Source organism: Archocentrus centrarchus, chromosome 3, assembly GCF_007364275.1.
Source record: "Archocentrus centrarchus isolate MPI-CPG fArcCen1 chromosome 3, fArcCen1, whole genome shotgun sequence".
In the NCBI taxonomy this organism is placed as follows: Eukaryota; Metazoa; Chordata; class Actinopteri; order Cichliformes; family Cichlidae; genus Archocentrus; species Archocentrus centrarchus.
Window position 1 is genome coordinate 9,352,992 of NC_044348.1, and position 22,593 is coordinate 9,375,584.

Genomic DNA, 22,593 nt, shown 5'->3' on the forward strand with positions numbered 1-22,593 from the left:
TCCCTGCATCTTCAGAGGTATTTTAACTCACACTAGTCAATCCGTACTGCACCCAAACACATCTGACCCCCCCCCAAAATCCAGTTAGTTTTACTTATGTGATCAATGCGTGCTTGAAAAGGTGAGCCCAGTTATTTATGTAGTGTGGCTCTGTCCATGTCCCAACATAGATCTGCAATGTTTCCTCAGCCATAGCTGCCTCTGTAAATATTGCTTTGTTAAGTAATTAACAAATTATTAAGGGGAATGAGTGTGCTAGGCAGTGGAGGAATGTAGATGCGGGACAGTCGTGCCCAAGCTCGGTTCAAAGCAACTTTTCTAGTGTGAGTATCCCTCTTAGAATGTGACTCAACAGCTGCACTACACCTGGGGAGTCAACTTTTGACCTTCCTCTCTGTTGCACTGTTGGCTCCTCTCCTCTCGCAGAGAACTGGCAATATATCCATACCGAGTGTGCGAATGGCTGGTGGCCTCACAACGGTTTCTGCTACTGGGTGCTGCCAGAAGCAGAAGCAGGAAGCTGGGAGGAGTCTTCTCAGGCATGTGGTTCTCACGGTGCAAATCTCACCAGCCTCCACTCGTTGTCTGAGGTGGAAATGCTGCTCAACCTCCTGGCTAACTGTAAGGGGCATTATGCAGTTCAGATATTTAGTGCTGCGTTGTTGTGCACTGTAAACACTAAATGCTATGGTATATGTTCTCATATTTCACAGATTCCGGGGGGAGTGTGGAGGTGTGGATTGGACTTTGGAAGCAGGCATCATTGTCAGCTGTAGAGTGGTCTGATGGCTCACCAGTAACTCTCACTCTGTGGCACCAGTATCACCCTCTGCATAATCTAACCGATGCAACTCTGTGTACTAAAGTGGACAGGAAGGTGGGAAACCCTGTGTTGATGCAAAAACTTTGTCGTATTTACATTTCTGATTAATTTGCTCCTTTTTCTGATGATTTAATTAATAGAAATTTTAAATATGCCCACTTTTACCCTTTTATCCTTTTATTATTACCAATAAAAAAGATATTTCCCTCTAATCTATGACCAGAATAGCACTCTATCTCATATTTCAGTAGCTGAATATATTTCCATCAGACTCTTTTGAATTAGGCTTTTATGGAGTCATGATTAATAAGCTGCAGAAATAGCTGCCAATTAATTTTTTTGTCAATCAACTAATAAATCAGCCATCTAATTGTGTCAGGGTTAATGACTTTATAATGTTTGTACACATTCACCATGTGCTGTGCCTGTGAGAGTGAAAAGCAGAATCTTTTGAAAATATCTTTCACAGAGTGGCAACTGGCTGCTAGCATCATGTGACGAGCGACTGCCTGGGGTGTGCAGAAGAGAGAGCCAGAATGACGTTCACCACCATGGAACCTGGGATGAGGGCTGTCCCGAGGTAGGAACACAGAGGACAAGTGTACACACAAACACACACGTCCATGTGTGCATGTACTCAAACTCAAGTCTCTGAGCAGATAAGATAAGTCATCTACTCAGAATAGGGCAAGGGTCAGGGTTAGGATTGATCCATTAGTGTATTTATCTTTATTTGTATTATTTTGGAAGGGAGTTTTTCCCAGCAAGATTTGCTTATACCATCTCTGCATAAACAAGAGTTTCCCTCTGGGATTGATAAAGTATTCTGATTCTGATTGATTATTTTTTATTTTACAATAAAAGCAACTTATTTCTAAGTTTGTCAGGCATATTGTGTGCTGTTCAGTATTACCATACCACATTGATCAGGACATGAGCTTAGAGAGGGCCACAATTCTGCTGCCCTTCAGCTTCGGAGTGTTCTGCTCCTTCAAAGGCACAATGAGCTGACTCATTTGGCCTCTGACGTGTTGTCTGGCATTCGTGTTGCTCCTTGACTGTGTTTACAGGAATATCAGAATCCTGAGTCATCAGGCTGCTTCATGCCCTGAAATAGGAGGCCAAAATTACCTGGATAACACCGAATTAGTGGACATGCTCAAGCAGTCTGAATTTTTCTTACATCGTTTTAGGAATCAAAGCACACAGGAGTCTGGAGTGAATGTAGAGGTTTTCTCACCTCTTGTCAAAACACCCTCACCCCACCACATACACACATGCACACACGCACATGTGTGTGTATACACCCGCTGATCTGCTTATTATTACGATATTTCATTGTTAGTGCAAATATAACAGAAGAGTTTAGTATGCCAAAAGGCTATTTTATTTAAAAGAACAACCTGTGAGGGATTTATGGATAACGACATAGGTCTGACACTTTTTTCAGTTGACCATCCAAGTGTTAGACATGAAAGTCTAAACACAAGAATTAAACATTTTTAAAAAGTGGGTTTTTAAAAAAATGTAAACCATAAATTCTGATCAAAGAACGCCTTAAAAAAGAAATCTTTAAAGACATCTTGAACTAGGGTGCCCGAGTGGCTTAGTGGTGAAGCCAGCGACCACATACATATGTCGTGTTGCGGTGTGGGTGGTGCAGGTTCGAGACGCGGCCTGTCACTAGTTTGCCCACGTGTCTTGCCCTGTGTCTTTCCCCCATTTCCTGTCTCTCTACTGTGGATAAAAGCTGCTGTGGCCAGAAATGGGAGAAAAAAAAATCTTGAACTAGAGCCAACCCATATATCGGACAATGTTAATTATTTGCCGATATATTGGTATCAGCAGTTTTATTTGCTGATAAATTGTCATTTAAAAGGTAAAGCAGACATGAGAGAAATAGCCTTCAACATAGTTATGAGTGTTGATGTTGCATAGTTTGCCCACTAGAGCGCACTCTGCAACTTCCCTGTTGACAACAACTAGCTGACTTGAACAGAGTCAAGGAGTGTGTAAACAACAAATCCACTTCTTGTAACAATAAAACAAGATTATTTTATAACTGCATTGTCATATTATCATATAAGTACTCGTAAATATCTACACATAACAAATGGTTAGGAAATCTGATTATGTTTCCTGTGTCTGAAAGAAAAAAATATTGGCCCATATATTGTCTTTTTAAATCACCAAATATTGGCATCACTATCGGTCTAAAATCAGTTGGGCTCTATCTTGAATTGCTCTGAGTGATCAGTACCACCTTTCATTCTTCTAAGGCTACAGACACATTTTGGTTGGTACCTAGAACTGCCCACTGCCCTCAGTTTCCTGTTCTTAGCTAACAGAGTGGCATCGGGTGTGGTCTTCTGCTGCTGTAGCCCATCTGCTTCAAGGTTGTACAATATGTTGTACATTCAGAGATGCTCTTCCACGTACCTTAGTTGTAATGAGTGGTTATTTGAGTTACTTTTGCTTTCCCACCATCTTGAAGTAGTCTGGGAATTATATTCTGACCTCTAACATCAACAAAGCATTTTCTTCCAGTAAAACTGCAGCTCACTGGATATTTTCTCTATTTTGGACCATTCTCTGTAAACCATGGAAATGGTTGTGTGGGAAAATCCCAGTAGATCAGCATTTCTGAATTACTCAGACCAGCCCATCTGCACCAACAACTATGCAGCATTCAAACTCACAAAATCACCTTTCTTTTGCATTTTGGATTGGGTTGCATGTAGGTGTTTGCATTAACAAGCAGTTGAATAGATTTGCCTAATAAAGTGGCCAGGAGTGTATTTGATTGAGTAAATTTATCATACTTTTACTTACATTAGTATTACAATAAATCTCATGGCTGAATTATGTGAACTATGAACCTGTGCAGAAATGCATAGAAAGCTTTATACTGTGAGATCCTGACCACTTTTGTCTGCATGTCAGGGATAATTAATCACTATAAATAAATAATAGCTGTTGTGCCATGTGCTTAAATATACCTTTCAGCTCTCTCACTTTGGAGATACTCTGAAAATCCCATTGCTTTATAAAAGCTGCCTCTATTTAATAAACTGAGGGGAAAAGCCTCCTACAAACAGCTGTAAGCAACAAAACAAAATGTCAGCTCTTGTTAAGCTTCTGGCAAAATCTGGATTAGAATCAGTGGCACGAGGAGACTATTGTTCAGCCTCATTAATCTAACCTATTACAGTGTCAGTAACATTTCAGTCTGTAATAGATGGGAAATTGTAGAGCAAAGCAAATGAGGCAGAACTCAACATATGGGGAATAAAAGCACCATTTGGGGAAGTCTGCATGTATACCTCTGTTGTTGCTCTTTAGATTGTTTACTAAGCAGTAGTGCTGAAATGTGAAACAAAGATGATGAAGCTTTGTCTTATTTGGAGTCAAGCAGGGAGAGAGAGCCTGATATCGGTTGTCTTTGTGGGGTTTTAGGGCTGGAAGAGGCACGGCCATTCCTGTTACATGGTAACAAGTCATGAGCAGAGCTACGAAGATGCCCTGATGGGGTATTACTGCAAGGCTCCTCTTCTTACTGTGGAAAACAGGTAGTTTATCAAGTCATTTTTTAATTTGTACTTTTAAGTCTGTGCTAGCATTTGCCACAATTTCCTCACCGCTCCTCTCTCGCTCCACCTGCTGGCAGGTTTGAGCAAGCATTTGTCAACAGTTTGCTGAGTGAAAGTGGGGCCAACAGTAGCGTTTATTACTGGATTGGTCTCATGGACCAGGGGAAGAAGGGAGAGTACAGTTGGCTTCCTCACAACGGCTCCTCTCTGCCTCTCACCTTCACAAACTGGAACAAACATCAGCCAGGTAACCCTTTATTTTGGAAATGTTTGATTTAATTGGTGATTTGTATTAAAAGCTAACTCTTAAATGTTTTCATTCTTCTTTTTTTTTTTTTGAACTCCCACATCTTCTCCTTTCACTAGTCAGCACTAGTGGCTGTGTTGCTATGTCAGGCGGACCTGCTTTGGGTCGCTGGGAGGTGAAAGACTGCAAGGTTCACAAGGCCTTGTCAGTGTGTAAGCAGAGTATCAGCATCTACCACGATGTTCAGCTGCCAGAGCACCACATTGATGCCTATGCCCCCTGTCCCCCTGGGTGGGAATCAAACTCTGGGCTGCTCCCCTGCTTTAAGGTTAGATCATCCTCATCCAGTCACCCGGACAATATCCTACCCCATCACGCACTGAGCAACAGGCAGGGTATCCAAGGTCTAAGGCTAAGACAACTTATTATTACGCCACTGTCAGCAAGTCTCAGGTTGTGTTTGTTAGAGGTTGGTGATACACTCTCAATAATTTGAAAAGAGAAAAAGTTAGAAAGAAAAATGGACATTAGTTTTACTGAAAACGCATCCACTGGAGGGATATGCTTTCACTGCAGCATGCCTCCCGACATACATCTCCTTTTAGCTGCTCCCTTGTGCATGAGGGGGTCACTGCAGAAGACAGCTCAACATATTTGATTTGGCAGATGTTTACACCACGTGCCCTTCTGAAGCAACCCCCAGGAGGATTTCTGTCTCCCACTGGTCTCAAACAGGGATATTTTGCAAGTTAGGCAAATGTGTAAATCACCACACTGTGGAGTGGCTTGTCTACCCTTGTGTACATAATAATTGATAATGGATTTGACATTTTGATATGTTACCCCTCATTTGTGTTTACAAAGGTGTGAAATAGCTGAAAAAAAGAAAAATGCAGCACATCTGACTACATGAAATCTCTGTTTGTTTACCCGTGCTCTCCTCCTGCACGATGAGGAGTTGAGCAACCAAAATTGGCACACAAATAGTGATACCTTGCAGCCACCTATGAACAGGCTAAAATTGCTCATTTATAGCATTTATGCACCAATAGCACATACAGCAAAACAAAGCTTTCATTATGCATGATATATTATGATTTCAACAGCACAAAATGCTAGGATAAATAAATATTCCGCTTTGATAGATTCCTACATATCAAACAGAAAACAGTCAGCTTCCATGATTTGATGAGTGATGTTTGTGGCGCGTCACCCTCTGTTACCCACATCTGCAAATCTCCGTACAGGGAAGGAAGCGACCCTGTTCATTCTCTGAGATCAACAGGAGACTCTCCAGTTTGAGAGTTAATAAAGCTGTGAAAATGACCCACCCGTGAAACGTGCTCTACGGCATCATGAACCGCGGGCTCTAATGATGCACTGAATGACAGTCGGATTAGGGTTAATCTTTCTTACACAGGAGTTCGTCTACTCCTCTCCATCAGCCGGTCACAGCAGCTGCACCACCACCACACATCACAGACTCCAGCCTGGTGCATGGCTGCAGTTCAACAGGATGAAAGAAAAAAACTACAAAACTCACCTTTGAAGGGATGCTGCCGAACAACCGCCTAACAGTGGACCAAAAATCACAGGCCAAACCATACTGTAGCATGGGCATGCCCTAGTTAAAGTAATACAGAACCTGCACAAAATGATGGGATGAGTTTCTGCACATTTAACCTGCAAACCCCCAGCTGACTCTAAGTGTTGCTCTTCCAGGTGTTCCACAGTGAGAAAGTCCTGATGAAACGCTCCTGGGTGGAAGCAGACTTCTTCTGTCAGGCCCTCGGGGCTCAGCTGGCCAGTTTCCAACACTATGAGGAGCAGGTGTTTGTTAAGAAGCTCCTCAGTACCATGTTTGAAGGGTTGGTACTCATCAGTACAGGAATGTCATGGGAAGAGTGAGATGATTTTATTCTGTGTCTGTAGAGCAGTGAATACAGAGTTTAATTATTTGGTTTTGAAGAGCAGATGTGTTTTCTCCTGTCTGCTTTTTCATGGAAAAGCACATCTTGTCAAGTATGAATGAGAAATATGTAGTTTAAGCTTGCAACCAGTAAGCAGGGTGAATCCAGTATTACAGTGTTGGATTTAAAGAATTGTCATAATGTTTGGTTTTTTGGCTTTTTTCAAAAACAGATATTTAAAGGGGTATTAAAGCACTCAATTAAATCAAGACAGAAACCACTGAACTGTACAAAGGTGTCAGGATTATGAGCGTGTCGTCAGGTGACTCAGACAGACACTCAGATGCTTTAGATGTCAACAATCATTTATTGCAGCAATATTGAACAAGGTGACCGTGTGTTCTGAAGTTACAACAGGGCGTCTTCAGTCAGTCTGTTCCAGATAAGGCTGATCTAACTCTCTGACCCATTTTCTCAGATTCACATAATAAAGACGTCACTCAAATTCATCTCAGACGTCTTTGGGGTCAGTTTGACCTTTTTGGTCCAATGCTTGCTTAAAAAATATATTTTATATTAAGCTTATAAAATAAGTGGGCATGACCTCTAAAAAGGGATTTTTTTTTTAAGAGTTCCTCGTATAGATCAGAGCAGTCTAGGACTTAGAAGCCCTCATGTCAAAGTCACACATTTATCTATTTTTACATGTAAATGGAAGAACAGTCATCAGGTTTGTTTTGTTGAAGTGACTCTGAATTATAAATATAAAACAAATAGTTAGCCACTACAGTGTTGCTAAGGATTTAGGACTATGACTTCATTTCCAGGTCTTAGGAAAAAAAAAAAAATCAGGTTTTATTTTGTAGCGGATGATAGTCATGGGTAACTTCTGCAGCTTTAAGACTGGTTGAAAATTAAGTTCTGTTGTATCATGTTTGCAGTGTGTGATATACTACACGCTGCAAACGTGACACAAATAAGATCAAAATGATTTTAAACCAATTTAACTTCATATTAGTGGCCTGTTTTGAACACACGCTACAACTAAATCAGAAATATAAAAGAAACAAAACGAGACACACTTTCACAGGGTGATGGGCGGGAAAATCAGTGATGAATGCCAGAGTCCTAAAAGGTTAAAAGACTCACTTATCTGTAGCTGTGATGCAGTATGTTTGCATTGTGTGTCTCTTTTTCTTTTTCTTTATTTAGAATAGAGGGTCGTCGGTTCTGGATAGGTTTAAATAAGAGAGACCCTGAACATGCTGGAGCTTGGGAGTGGTCCGATGGTTCTCCCGTGAGTACACAGAGATGTTCACTAAGTGTCCTGGTAGCTCATCTACACTCTGTGGAGCATTAGAGATTTGTCTTTGTGCAGGTGGTGACTTCGTTTATTGATGATAAGAACGAGGAGGATACAGGAGGGACTGTGCCGTGTACAGTGACCTAACCAACACTGTCGTGCCGCAGCCTTGTGACACCCAACACGAGTGGATCTGTAAGCTGTCCCGAGGTAAACATGCCTCCACTGTTCACACACACACACACACACACACACACACACACATGCATACTGCATACACACATATCAGGACTACATCATTTACCAACTCTGTTTATGCTGCAGGTGATAAACTGAACAAACCCTACTGGTACACTGAGCGTAAGTAAAATTTGCCTTTAAATCCAACATTTGGAAGCTTTATAGATGGTTGCACTTTGGATATAATAATGTGTTTACAGTATGCTGCTGGATACAACAATGTTTTCATGTGACCTGCCAGCTGAAAAAAAAAATCATTTGGCAGAAAATGCTGACTGACCATTTAATGCACATAAACTCAAAGCATTTTCCAAAAGATTATACCTAATTTGAGCTTTGCATAATGCTATACTTACATTTTATTTTGATCTGGAGGCACCTTGCCCTACCTGTCTGATCCCGAGGACTGAGGATGCTGTACATAGTACAACGTTTAACTAGTTTATGGTTCAGGATTTGATAATAAGCTTTAGCCTGCTGCCAGTATTTTGATCTCACTGAAAAATCTTCCAGGACTCCACATTTCTGTGTTTGTGTCACAGCCAGGAGTTTGTCTGCAGCAACATTGTTTCAGTCATTAAAATGTGTTTAACTCAACAGTCAGTCAGCAAAATATGTAAATACAGCTATATAAACTTAGCACAAAAGTAAGGAAATTTGTGTTCGGTCAATAATTTCTTTGTTTTAACAAAGTAACAAATCTTATACTGTTGGAGAGCCTGTTATTTCCTCTTAAATGGTGCCACATTTGTAAGGAAAATGCATTTGTGGGTTGAGCAGCAGAGTTGAGGTTGAGGTCAGGACTACAGGCATTTTTGATTGCCTGCAATGATGACAAGCCTGACTGTCAGCACCTGGGGTACCAGAAGCTCAAACAAGAGTTTGGCAAGTTTTCATGGGAACAAACCACATACTCAACTCTGCTGCTTAACCCACAAATGCATTTTCCTTTTCCTTCTGTATATAGACCCATTTTAATACTTGAAATTGTGTCCTGTTTCTCGCCACAGAGAGCGAGCCCTGGTGTTTTACCATGGAGCTGAGTACCTGCTGGCCAAGCAGCCCTTTGACTGGCACGCTGTCTCTCTGGCCTGTCAGATGATGGGAGCCTACCTGCTGTCCATTCACTCCAAAGAGGAGCTTCACTTTGTGAAGGAACGCTTGCGACGGGTCTGTTGCTTTTGATTCAGCTTTAAATTCACAATCTGTGAAATTCCACTTGTTACACAGAGATAAAATAAGATTTTAGAATCACTTTGAGGTGGTAACATGATTTATTTCCAGAATATCAGTTGAAATATTGTTTAAAATGTTATTTATAATATTATAAATAATATTTTAAAACAATATTTCACAATATTTGACAACAATATTTGACCTGTTCTGTGAAAGATTAATTTAAGACTAATGTAAGAAAACTTAAGACAGACCAAATTAAGAAAACACAAATGAATGAAACTCAAAACAAACGAGTTTGTATTTCTTTAAGATTAAGTAATTTCTAGTGTTAAACACTATTATTCCAAGGATTAGTGGTCCAGCTGAATAATCCTGCCACCTAATTGCAGCAATTTCAGTGAATTCAGGACCTTTTGAGGCTTTTTTGTTTTCAGACATCCAGACAAGCCAAAGGAATGTACTTAATCACAGAGGTTTGTGTCCATTCAGTAGCCCACTAGATCCATTCTTTAAACACTTCACGAACACAGTGGCCGACAAGTGTGCACACAATGGACTTACAAACTCAAGTGTATACAGACCCACACAGAAAAGTTAAAATGCACCTCATGTGTGGACACTTTAATGCTTGAGTGCCCCCAAAATGGCTGCTTTTTTTTTGGTAGCAGCCTTTGGATCGGACTAAAGAAGTCTCTTGTGGTGTCAAGGCTTGTGAGAGAATAATGGGAACAAAACAGGCGATGAAAGGGGCAAAGCACGGGCCAAGGAGGGTGCCTGGAAGGCTGCTCATGTCAGAAGCTCTGAAAAGCTGATCTTCCGGGCCTCGTGAGGGATGGCTTGCAAGTTTTCTTTGTCATCTATTTTCTGTTTACCGTGTCTCTTCAGCTCTCGCTGGGCCCGACTGACTGGTGGATTGGCCTGTCCATTGGACAGCCTGGAGAGGAGGTCAGGTGTGTGTGTGTTTTGGAGCTTGTTTTCTGTTTCTGTTACTAATATTATTGCGAGTGAAGAAGTGCTAATGGTGTTTGTAAAATGACTGTCAAACATGACACAAATTTCATGTAAATTTGTGTCTTGCAGGTCTATCGAGCACGTGTGCATGCTTTGAAGGTGTGGTGGTTTGTTTCAGTTAATGAAACTTGTGTGCAAAAGGAAATGATCTCATTTTGCAAACTGTTGCACGCTTGGTGAAATGGGCCTAAGGTGCTGAGGGAACAGCAGTATAAACAACTGATGTTTAAAGTGGGATAAACATAATATGAGTGAAAGATTTAAAACTCAAACCCTACCTACACTTCTACACAAACAAATAAAACTTAAGCAGAAATTAGAAAAGTCACAATATGGCAAAATATTTGAAAAGTGAATAAAAAGAATTGTGGACAAGTGCAGTAGACAGAAATAAAGTAAATCTATAAAGTAGATTTAAAACACACAGCACACAGTGCATCATTTAAGCCTCCAATAAAGAGACGAGAGCTGTGAAATCATCTGTGTGGTTTCACAAGGAGACGGTAACTTTTCCCAGATTTCCATCGGCACCAGCATCATCTCTTTAAGTTGTTGTCTCAATGTGGTAAAATTCTAGTATTCATATAGCAGTACTGCATTTTCTTTTTTTTTACAGTTTTAGTGGTGTTTGGGTTAAAATTTGTGCATTATTTAGCTGGAACTTGACTAATATGAAGGCTCACAGTTGCAACTACAGGAGTTTGAGGTGTGGTGGTTCAGTACAGTTTGTCATGGGCTAATCTAATATAATCTAATCCACTTATATAATCATGATTGTGTTTACTCATTGGCTGTAACAGTTGTTACTGTTAAACTTGCAGCCAACGGGTTAAGTATGAAAACACCAGCAGTGAACCCTCTCAGTCACAGGTATTGAGGTGAAGGTTAGAGCCAGTGAGAGATGGTGTCATTAATGCAAGAACGCTCTTGGCTGTACAATTCTCATTAAAAAACAAAAATTTTTAAAACTTTTTTTTTTTTTAATGTTGCAGGTGGAGCGACAAGTCTACAGTAGACTTTCAGAACTTTGCTGAAGGGACATTTGGTAGCAGTCTTAGGAAAAATGGGTTGTGTGTCACCATGTCTTCTACATCAGGTAAACTCGTGCACATGGAAGCGCTCACACTCATTTGTTCGCTCGTGCCAGCGTTGAGATCTGCTTGATACGTTGCAGGGAAGTGGTCGACGAGCAAATGCAGTGATCTGCATGGATACGTGTGCAAGAGAAGGACTGTGTCTGTGGTGGAGACCCCCAGGGAACCGCACTACATTGGAGGATGCCCAGAGAAATGGCTATACTTTGGACACAAGGTTCAGATAAACACTTTTTTACCCATATGCACACATGCACTCAAATACAAATAACACCACTGAAAGTCTCGTTATCTGGTGAAGTTTTGATTGGAGAATGTTTGCACCTTTTTAGAGCTTGTTAAGTTGACGTAGCTTTAATAGCAGCAGTTTATAATGTGTGTGCATGTAACTGTGTATTGATGTGGTTGTCAGCAACTATAATTTACTCTCTATATAAGAATTTTGTGCTATATTGTACCAAAAAATATGGTGTAATCCCACCAAAGGTCTAATGAGCTCACATCATGGCAAGGCGTCCATCCACTACTCCTCCTATGGTATTGGTCAGAATTTAACCAAACTTCCACACAATAATTGCCTAATGAACGTTACAAAGTTGCCTCACTTCACTCCATTTGGTCACAATTTCCAGTCAAAAGCAAACGAGAAGTGAGAAAAGTCTTTCCCCTTTTCACAGAGGGGAGAGGGTGAATACTTTCAAACAAAGACAGCTTCCCAGAGACCTGCAGCTGTGCTCTGGTCACTTCTCAACCAATGCATTTGATGCATTTAGTTGACTAAACGAGCTCACAGATGCTGCTGGTTATAAGGGGTGAATAAAACCAAATGTTTACAGGTTTTTCCCACAAATAGCATAAACACCCTCGAATCGCAAGTAAAAGCTGCTTCAAGGAACGTGAAAGACAGGAAGCAGTAGAAGCTCACCACAGTAAATCATCTGCTTTGGCAGTTACCGCCTCTGAAAGCACACCAGCTGTCACCACCCTAATCACAGAGGAACCAGGCAATCTGCCAGTACAGTCACCTCAGCGATCCGTAACTGTACAGTGTTTTCCAAGTTTAACGTACAGTATATAGAACAGTATTTCTTGGCAATAAACTGGGTTAGTGTGTTGGAAAGTAAAAAGTTGGCATCTGTTGACAATCTATGCATCATATGTTATTGCACACTGTTACTGCATTATTATTATGTAGTACAAATGTTCAAAAAGTGATTCATTTTACTCTGTGTGCTTCCTCTAAATTCCCAGCTGCCTTTGAGGTTAAAGAAGGATGTTTGTGTTTCCATTCACTGTTTCTGGGCGGTTATGTTGTCAACTTTGGAACAGCCTCCCCGCTGGCAGCACTCAAGCTGCATTAACATCACATAAACCAGCTGTTTCTGGTTCACATGAAGCAGTGTCATCTGATCGATCTAAATTACTTTTAAAAAAGTGATTGGATTTAAATGATGTTGATTGTTGGCAGCATTAAAACCATATTTGGAAATAAAAGAACCTTAGATGATCATCTGCTCTTCACTGAAGCCTCATCAGAAATGGTGTCAGTGGAAGGGTGACTGTCAAGAAGCCATTCTTAAGGAAGGGAAACTCAGAAAAAAGGCTGAGGTATGCCAAATTACACAAGAACTGACTGAAAATCAGTGGCACCAGAGCCTATGGAGTGGTGAATCTAGATATAAAATTTTTTGTTTAAAATGTCATAAATATCTATGGAGGTGTCATGTTTCAACTGTGTACCACACAAAGTTGGACCCAAATGCAGGATGGTGGAGACAGGAATCAAACTCAAATAGCTCTTTAATGTAGGGAAAGCTCAGAAGATACAAAACCAAAGAGCAAGCTGGGAAATACTGAACCAGTTAGGCCTGGAAACACTGGGAATGCAGAGGCTAGAAACATACAGCTAATGTAGAATACAGGGAGACAGAGACAATAAATACAGACTTGATAATGAGGGGAGAGGTAAGGGGTGGGGTGTACAGCATAAACTGTGAGCATAATGAGGCGGGGGGAAGTAAACTTGAACACAGAACACACATGACAAAGGTTACTAAAAACTAGAAGCACTCAGAGAGCGCAAACCTCCGCCAAGGTCACTGACGCTGTAATACGTGTATCTAAATACTGTGAAATAATCTTTCATCTTTCCCAAACAACAATGACCCCCTATCCCGCAATAGTGAAGAATCCTTAAAAAAATTCCTGGATCCAGATCGTGATCCGGATCACCGCCAAAATTTAATCACTTCTTCCTCTTGTCATTTCCAACCACTCCACAAAATCTTATAGAAATCCGTCATAACTTTTGGAGTAACCTGCTGACATACAAACAAACAAACAGACAGACAAACAGACAAACCAACCAACTCGACCGAAAACATAAACCTCCTTGGCAGAGGTAATAAACATGAAATAACTAAAGAGGGGAACACAGGAAGGCAGAGAGCTATAACTAAGGACAGCTAAAAACTAAACTAAGAGTACAAACAGGAACAGCTGTAACAGGGAATAAATGTGAAGGAAATCCACAAAGTTGGCAAATGAACAGCAAACAAAACTAGATAACACTGCTCAAAAAAATAAGGGAACACTAAACACACATATAACTCCAAGTAAATCAAACTTCTGTGAAATCAAACTGTCCACTTAGGAAGCAACACTGATTGGCAATCAATTTCACATGCTGTTGTGCAAATGGAATAGACACAACAGGTGGAATTATGGCTATTAGCAAGACACACTCAATAAAGGAGTGGTTCTGCAGGTGGGGACCACAGACCACTTCTCAGTACCTATGCTTTCTGGCTGATGTTTTGGTCACTTTTGAATGTTGGTGGTGCTTTCACACTCGTGGTAGCATGAGACGGACTCTACAACCCACACAAGTGGCTCAGGTTGTGCAGCTTATCCAGGATGGCACATCAATGCGAGCTGTGGCAAGAAGGTTGCTGTGTCTGTCACCATAGTGTCCAGAGGCTGGAGGCGCTACCAGGAGACAGAGTCTGGGGATGCCGTGGAGAGCGATCTGCTGCCTGCAAACATCCTTCAGCATGACCGGTTTGGCAGTGGGTCAGTAATGGTGTGGGGTGGCATTTCTTTGGAGGGCCGCACAGCCCTCCATGTGCTCGCCAGAAGTAGCATGAGGTACTGAGATGAGATCCTCAGACCCCTTGTGAGACCATATGCTGGTGTGGTTGGCCCTGGGTTCCTCCTAATGCAGGACAATGCTAGACCTCATGTGGCTGGAGTGTGGCAGCAGTTCCTGCAAGATGAAGGCATTGAAGCTATGGACTGGCCCACCAATTCCCCAGACCTGAATCTGATTGAGCACATCTGGGACATCATATCTCGCTCCATCCACCAGCGTCACATTTCACCACAGACTGTCCAGGAGTTGGCGGATGTTTTAATCCAGGTCTGGGAGGAGATCCCTCAGGAGACCATCCGCCACCTCATCAGGAGCAGGAGCATGCCCAGGCGTTGTAGGGAGGTCATACAGGCACGTGGAGGCCACACAGAATACTGAGCCTCATTTTGACTTGTTTTAAGGACATTACATCAAAGTTGGATCAGCCTGTAGTGTGTTTTTCCACTTTAATTTTGTGTGTGATTCCAAATCCAGGCCTCCATTGTTAATAAATTTGATTTCCATTGATGATTTTTGTGTGATTTTGTTGTCAGCACATTCAACTTTGTACAGAACAAAGTATTCAATGAGAATATTTTATTCATTCAGATCTAGGATGTGTTATTTGAGTGTTCCCTTTATTTTTTTGAGCAGTGTATAAACAATGATAATCAGAACTCAGCAGTCAAAGAAACGCTGGGTCCTAGACCCAGGACCATGACAGGAAGAGGAAAGGAGGGCAGTACAACAGTGGGTGTCTATAACCATCTGTAAAACACAGTGGAGGCTCTGTCAGGGTTTTGGGGCTGCATTTCAGCCAGTGGTGTTGGAGATCTTGTCAAATTTGATGGAATTTTACATACATACATACATTAGGGATTATGAACACAGAAAAGTACCATCAGATTTTGATCCACCATGTAATGCCATCTAGAACGAGTGTGATTAGCAACGGCTTCATTTTTCAGCATGACAATGATCCGAACACACTGCCACTGCATGAAAAACATAGTTGAACAGAAAAACACACAATGGAACACTATCAGTCATGGATTGGCCTCCCCAGAACCCAGACCTCAACATTACAGAAGCAGTGTGGGATCATCTTGACAGAGAACAGAACAAAAGGCAGCCAGCAGCCAAAGAAGAGCTTTGTCCTTCAAGAAGCCTGGAGAACTATTCCTCAAGACTACTTAAAGAAATGAGAAGAAAGCTGCCTCAGAGAGTTCAGGCTGCATCGAAGAATAAAGGTGGTCACACCAAATATTGACTTTCAAGCTTGTTAGCTTTGTACAAACTCTGTTTTTGCCTTATATTCTTTGTTTATATTTGCGCATGTTTTAACAAAATGCTGCACCTATTTCCCATTATTGTGGAAAATATTTTTAAAAATTATAGTGGCTCAAGACTTCTGCAGAGTACTGTAGACTTTTGGCAGAAAATAAAGGGAGGAAAACATAAGAATAACAATTAGACTCAACTTCTTTGTTCATAGTTAATGGTCCTTAAACTTCTTGATCACTAGGAAACACCGTACTGGTTTTAAATACATTGTGTAAGTTTTCAAGCTCTGTGACAGAGACGCTGTCGTTTCCCTGTGTAACATGACCATATTTCTCTCAAATTTTATCAAAAGCAGAGCTCTTGTTGCTGAAACTTTACCTTTTGGTAACCAGTTAGATTCTGGTTACAGTACCTCCTCCTCCTCCTCCTCCTCCTACATGCTTTGACTTCTGTATCTTGAATCCTGAACATTCAAAACAAGAGTTCTGTTGGTGATCTGGGAATACTGATTTACATTTCACAATGTGATATTCATGTTTTGTGTGGGATGTGTGTGTGTGTCTGTGTGTGTGTGTGTGTGTGTGTGTGTGTGTGTGTGTGTGTGTGTGTGTGTGTGTGTGTGTGTGTGTGTGTGTGTGTGTATGTTGGCAGTGTCTCCTGCTGCACCTCCCTGGCAGTCCAAAGGAGGGAAAGAGTTGGAAAGACGCCCAGTCCATCTGCTCTTCTTTTCAAGGTTCGCTAGTCGCTATAGAAGATGAGATTGAACAAGGTAGAGTCTAAATGAATTGTACAACCATGTGATGATGATTCACTTCACAATCACTGCCTGACAAGACAAACGGCTTTATTCTAACCCCCCCCCACCCCCCCCCCCCCCCCCCTTCTGTCATATCATTATTTCTGTAGCCTTCATCACCATGTTTCTCCAGGGAAGCTCTGTAGGTGTGTGGATTGGCCTGCGGGATGAGGACACCATGAAATGGACCAATGGGAGACGAGTCAGCTACACCAACTGGTCTCCAGTAGAACCAAAGAACTCTTTCAATGTAAGCATTAATAAATATTTGTCGATTCACTTACTAACTGCTAGAACTGCTAGCCTATTCGTCTTATGTACTACTGAGTGACGGGTGAAGACACTGTGCTGAGATGGTGGAAGAAAATACTTTGACATGCTGATTAATGAGAAATAGTGGATGATGGATGATGACAGTAAATCAGGAAGTGAGAGCAGTTATGAAGTGAATGAAGAGTGGAAAGGCACTTGGTCCAGAAAACATACACTATATTTCCCAAAAGTTTTCATTTAACCATCAAATAATTGAATCCAGGTTTTCCAGTCCCTTCCATGGTCACAGGTGTATAAACCAAGCACCTAGGCATGCAGACTGCTTCTCTACAAATATTAGTGAAAGAATGGGTCACTCTCAGGAACTCAGCGAATTCCAGCGTTGTACTGTGATTAGGATGCCACCTGTGCAACAAGTCCAGTTGTGAAATTTTCTTCCTAATAAATATTCCACAGTCAACTGTTAGTGGTATTATAACAAAGTGGAAGCAACTGGGAATGACAGCAACTCAGTCGTGAAGTGGTAGGCCATGTAAAATCACAGAGCGAGGTCAGTGGATGCTGAGGCCCATAGGGCACAGAACCAACTTTCTGCAAAGTCAATCACTACAGACCTCCAAACTTCATGTGGCCTTCAAATTAGCTCAAGAACAGTGTGTAGAGAGCTTCATGGAATAGGTCACGGCAAGCAGGTGCATCCAAGCCTTACATCACCAAGTGCAATGCAAAGCGGTGGATTCAGTGGTGTTAAGCACGTCACCACTGGACTTTAGAGCAGTGGAGACGTGTTCTCTGGAGTGATGAATCATGCTTCTCCATCTGGCAATGTGATGGACAAGTCTGGGTTGGTGGTTGTCAGGAGAACGGTACTTGTTCTGACTGCACTGTGCCAAGTGTGAAGTTTGGTGGAGGGGGGGGTTATTGGTGTGGGGTTGTTTTTCAGGAGTTGGGGCTCGGCCCCTTAGTTCCAGTGAAAAGAACTCTTAATGCTTCAGCATACCAAGACATTTTGGACAATTTCATGCTCCCAACTTTGTGGGAACAGTTGGGGATGGCCCCTTCCTGTTCCAACATGACTGCACACAGCGCACAATGTAGGACCATAAAGACATGGATGAGTGAATTTGGTGTGGAAGAACTTGACTGGCCTCAACCTGATAGAACACCTTGGGATGAATGAGAGCGGTAACTGTGAGCCAGACCTTCTCGTCCAACATCAGTGTCTCCACCTCACAAATGCGCTTCTGGAAGAATGTTCAAAAATTCCCATAAATACCCTCCAAACCTTGAGTAAAACTTCTCAGAAGAGTTGAAGCTGTTATAGCTGCGAAGGTGGGCAGCATCATATTAAATCCATGGATCAAGAATGGGATGTGACTCAAGTTCATATGTGTGAAGGAAGATGAGCAAATATTTGGGGCAATATAGTGTACCTGTGGAGGTATGGAGATGTATAGGAGAAAGGTCAGGTGCCTGAGGACTGAGAAGTATACTAGGACCAATTTTTCAAGAACAAGGATGATGTTCAGAGCTATAGCAACTACAGAGGGATAATGTTGCTGAGCCATACCATGAAGATATTTGAAAAGAGTTGTTGAAGCTAGGCTAAGAAGAGAGGTGATGATCAGTGAGCAGCAGTATGGCTTTATGCTTAGAAAACGAGCCACTACAGATGTGATGTTTGCTTCGAGAGTGTTGATGGAGAAGTATAGAGGTCAGAAGGAGTTGCACTTATCTTTGTGGATCTTGAGAAAGTATATGCTTGGAGAGGGGGAGGTACGCTCTGAGATAATAGGAATGAAGTCAGTAGAAGCCTGACAAAAACGTATGTGAATGAGATGGAGACAGGTGTAACAACGAAGCTGTAAGGTGGTGAGATGAATGAGTTTAAAGATATGGGGTCAACCATCCAAAACAACAGCCAGTGCATGAGAGAGGTGAAGAAGAGTGAGTGCAGGCAGAATGGAGTGAGTGGAGACAAGTGTCGAGGGTGATTTATGACATAAAGATTGCGGCAAGGAGGGTTTCCAATAATAGTGGGACCTGCTATGGTGTATGGTTTGAAAGACAGTGGCACTGACAAAAAGATACAAGGTGGAGCTGGAGGGTGGCAGAGCTGAAGTTGTTTAAGAATTCTGTGGGAGTGACCCGGATGGAACAGGTTTAGAAATGAGTAACATCAGAGGGACAGCTTCAGGTTTAGAGAAGCAGAGATGTGCAGAAGAGGATAGTGGAATTGCACTGGACAAGGATGTTGATTATAAGCGCCAGGCAGGAAGTTAAAAAACATAGAAAGATTCAGGATGTAGTGAAGGAGGACATGCAGAAGGTTGGTGTGACAGAGATGGATGCTAGGGATAGGTGGAGATGGAGGCAGATGATCCACTGTGTTTACCCCCTAAATGGAGCAACCAGAAAAAGAACAACAAAATGGCTAATATGTTGTTGTCAGAGGTTTGTGTGTATTTGTGAGCACTTATGTTCTTTATTAATTCTCAGGAAGACACGTGGCTCCATGGATATAATGATGAGCCTCAATGTACTGTTCTGTCCAACAACCACAACTCCCACCTGACAGGGAAGTGGTACGATGAGAAGTGCAGCGAGAGCGGGTATGGCTTTGTATGTCAAAAACCTCAAGGTAAGACTCCCTCAGGTTCTTTATCTTAGTTTTTTGTTTTTACAGTGTCCTCCATTGCTTCTCTGAATTGACAGCTATAGAAAAAGACAGATGTGCTGAAAAACCCTCACTCTTAGATATTAAATGGTATTTTATGCAGTCATGATGTAGTCTGTGTGGACATCAAAAGAAAATTTGCCTTCTTCAGGCATTATTTCTGAGAACCTCAGAGATCATTTTTCCAACACTCAGTGCACCCTATGTTCTCCCCACACTCCCTGCTTTTTTGTTACAGATCCATCCAAACCCCCCCCCCACTCATATCACCACCCTCTCCCTGAAAATATTGAGGACAGGAGCCGCAGCTACAAGGTTGTGTCTGGCAACATGAGTTGGTACGACGCGATGAATAAGTGCATAGACCATGATTCTGACCTAGTGAGCGTTACAGATGCCTACCACCAGGCTTTCCTTACTTTCCTTGTCAATAGATTGGGAACCCCACACTGGATTGGACTATACAGTCTAGATGTATGTACCTTCTATCTTCTCATGCATTATGTGCCATATACCTCTGCAGTGTGTTTGTGTACTGTATGTTTGTGTCAGAGAGATGTTTTTGTGAGTTGTGTGTGTATCTTTAAACAAATACTCTTTGGACATATGCAGACTGGTACCATTACCAAAGTACCTCTCTTGATTACTGTGGGTGGGGTGGCTGTAGCTCAGGAGCTAGCGCAGGTCACCTACCATTCGGAAGGTTGGCGGTTCAGTTCCTGGCTGCTCCAGGCTGCATGCCAAAGTATCCTTGGGCAAGATACTGAACCCCAAGTTGCTCTCCGATGCAAGTGTTGGAGTATGAGTGTGTGTGAATGTTAGACAATAAAAGCACTTAGCTTAGTTACACGTGGAAGTGCTTGTATGAATGAGTGAATGTAAACGTGTTGTATAAGTGCTTTGAGTGCTCAGATAGAGTAGAAAAGTGCTATGTAAGAACTAGTCCATTATATGCAGGTGGTTAGCATGAAGACGAAAAACCAAAGACTGTATGTAGAATGTGGATGTAGCCACCATGATATCACCCATTGGCACTGTCTTTGTCAGTGCTGTCATCTTCATACAGGATCATGCTGCCCTTAGACATACATTTTTTATACTGCTGTTTTTCATGTTTTCATGTTATTTGCTAGCCGAGTGGTAGTAACACTTGAAAAAGTGTGAGACAGACTGAAAATGGAGAAGCTTTGCCTTCAAATAAAAGCTGTGCCTCAGCACTGCAGCCAACCTGAAGGCAAATGGTCCCTGTTTCTGGTTTGTGTTACACTTTTCACAGCTTCACTACAGCTCAGAGAGTAGCTGGTCAGTGTTTCTTGACAAGCCCGTCTCTTCCATTCAAACTACAACCGCAGCAATATGCTAGCAACCAAAGCAATGGCAAGGAGGTTTCTGCCAAGCGAATACCTTTTTTCCCCTAGTGACCAGTGGTTGTCAGCGCATCACTGAACAGGCTTGTAGATCTTTAGCAATCATTTTCCCAGCAACTGCCATCAACGTCCAGCAACCACTTGCAACTAGTTGGGGAATACTCATATTTCCCTCACGTCCTTTGGATGGCAGATTGTTGCAGACCAATGCCTAGGCCTGTGTGACACACATCAAGTTAATGTCATGTGCTTTGTGGTCACTTACCTGCAAAACCTCAATATGAAAAGTTCAGACACAACAACTGCCTGATATCCTCCGATATTCATGTTTAGTAAGTTCCCTTTATGTTATTAGTCATTTCCTTTTTTTCAGAAATCTAACTTAAGTCAGTTCATTGTTTTCATTACACAATAACCCAAACATACTGTGCTCAAAATTAAGATAATTTTAATATAAAAATGATAAAAACTCAACAACCAAACATAATTAACTATAAAAAGAGTGTACTGTTGAACTGTGGACACAGTGGCTTTTTCTGACAAAGGGAAGTGGCATTTAGAAGTTTCTACCAAAAAAAAAAAAGGTTTGGCTCCATGTGGGATGTAAAGGCATTTGAAGCCGATTTGATTTGATTATTGTATACTACTTTATTTTTCACTGACACTGTTCATCTCAACTATATAATCTAGGCCAGAAACATTGGCTGTTTAATCTTTTTATTTTTTTGCAGTTTTTTTTTTTCTTCTCTCACCACTTGGCGAGATTTAACGATCAGATTTAAAAAGGAAAATGTGAAGATTTTTAATTATTTGTTAAGTGCATTAAGTTCCAAAAATATTCTTTAAATAGACTCCTAATCACCTAATGTGTTTCTTTTGTTAGTTTCACTTGTCTCTTAGGGGATTTCTGTTGGACTTTTGCCCATGTAGAGATCTTGTGGGTGCGTGCTTCCCTGTCAGTCAGAGATTTAAGTCGCGCTAAAGACTGTGAAATATCCTGGCTATTGCGACAGATGAACATAGGAAGTGTGGGGAGCTGATTTTTTTTTTTTTCTCTGCCTCTCTTTTATGTATTTTGTTACATTTTTAAAATTTCTATATCATAACCAGCTACTCTGTTCTGTAATTTCAGTCAGTAAAAAATAACCACTCAAACCTTCCGGTAGTTAAATTACCCCTCAGAAACATGCATCTCCTTAACTTAAGTTTATTGGTACTTATATACTGTATAATATATGGGAGACTTTTTTTTAATACAGCAAAATATACAGTAAAATACTGTGTGAAGAAATACATAGTTCACACAGTGGTTGAAACCCAGGACTACTGATAGTTTATCCATGTGAATGCCAGCACTGGATTCAGGAATAGTAGCTTACTATTTAAATGTATTTATTAAACTGTTTTGTATGCAAAAAATTGACATCCACAAATGTAGCTTCATGACTGTCACATTGTGACTGTGCTTCCTGACAGAGTGGCATCAATTATCAGTGGTCAGATGGCAGCGACACAGTGTACACACACTGGGACGCCTCCGATGATGATGACGACTTGGAGCTCGGCGAGTGTGTGTACATGGATGTGAATGGAGGCTGGCGGAGAGCTGACTGTGAAACTCTGCTACCGGGCGCCCTGTGTCATGTTCCCCCGCCAAGTCGGTGCTACT

The 22,593-nt window shown here is 41.5% G+C and overlaps 1 protein-coding gene across 1 annotated transcript in view; it reads left to right on the forward strand.

Moving 5' to 3' along the window:
* Positions 1–22,593, forward strand: part of pla2r1 (phospholipase A2 receptor 1) — a 33,990-nt gene that overhangs the window by 4,019 nt on the left and 7,378 nt on the right. Inside the window, 21 exon segments of the mRNA XM_030726356.1 lie at positions 427–621; positions 714–877; positions 1,293–1,403; positions 4,280–4,392; positions 4,491–4,660; positions 4,780–4,988; positions 6,383–6,528; positions 7,783–7,867; positions 7,949–7,985; positions 7,988–8,083; positions 8,198–8,233; positions 9,124–9,135; positions 9,138–9,283; positions 10,178–10,242; positions 11,296–11,399; positions 11,478–11,614; positions 16,463–16,580; positions 16,718–16,857; positions 19,380–19,521; positions 19,796–20,031; positions 22,401–22,581. Coding sequence (XP_030582216.1) covers positions 427–621; positions 714–877; positions 1,293–1,403; positions 4,280–4,392; positions 4,491–4,660; positions 4,780–4,988; positions 6,383–6,528; positions 7,783–7,867; positions 7,949–7,985; positions 7,988–8,083; positions 8,198–8,233; positions 9,124–9,135; positions 9,138–9,283; positions 10,178–10,242; positions 11,296–11,399; positions 11,478–11,614; positions 16,463–16,580; positions 16,718–16,857; positions 19,380–19,521; positions 19,796–20,031; positions 22,401–22,581 — 2,643 coding nt within the window.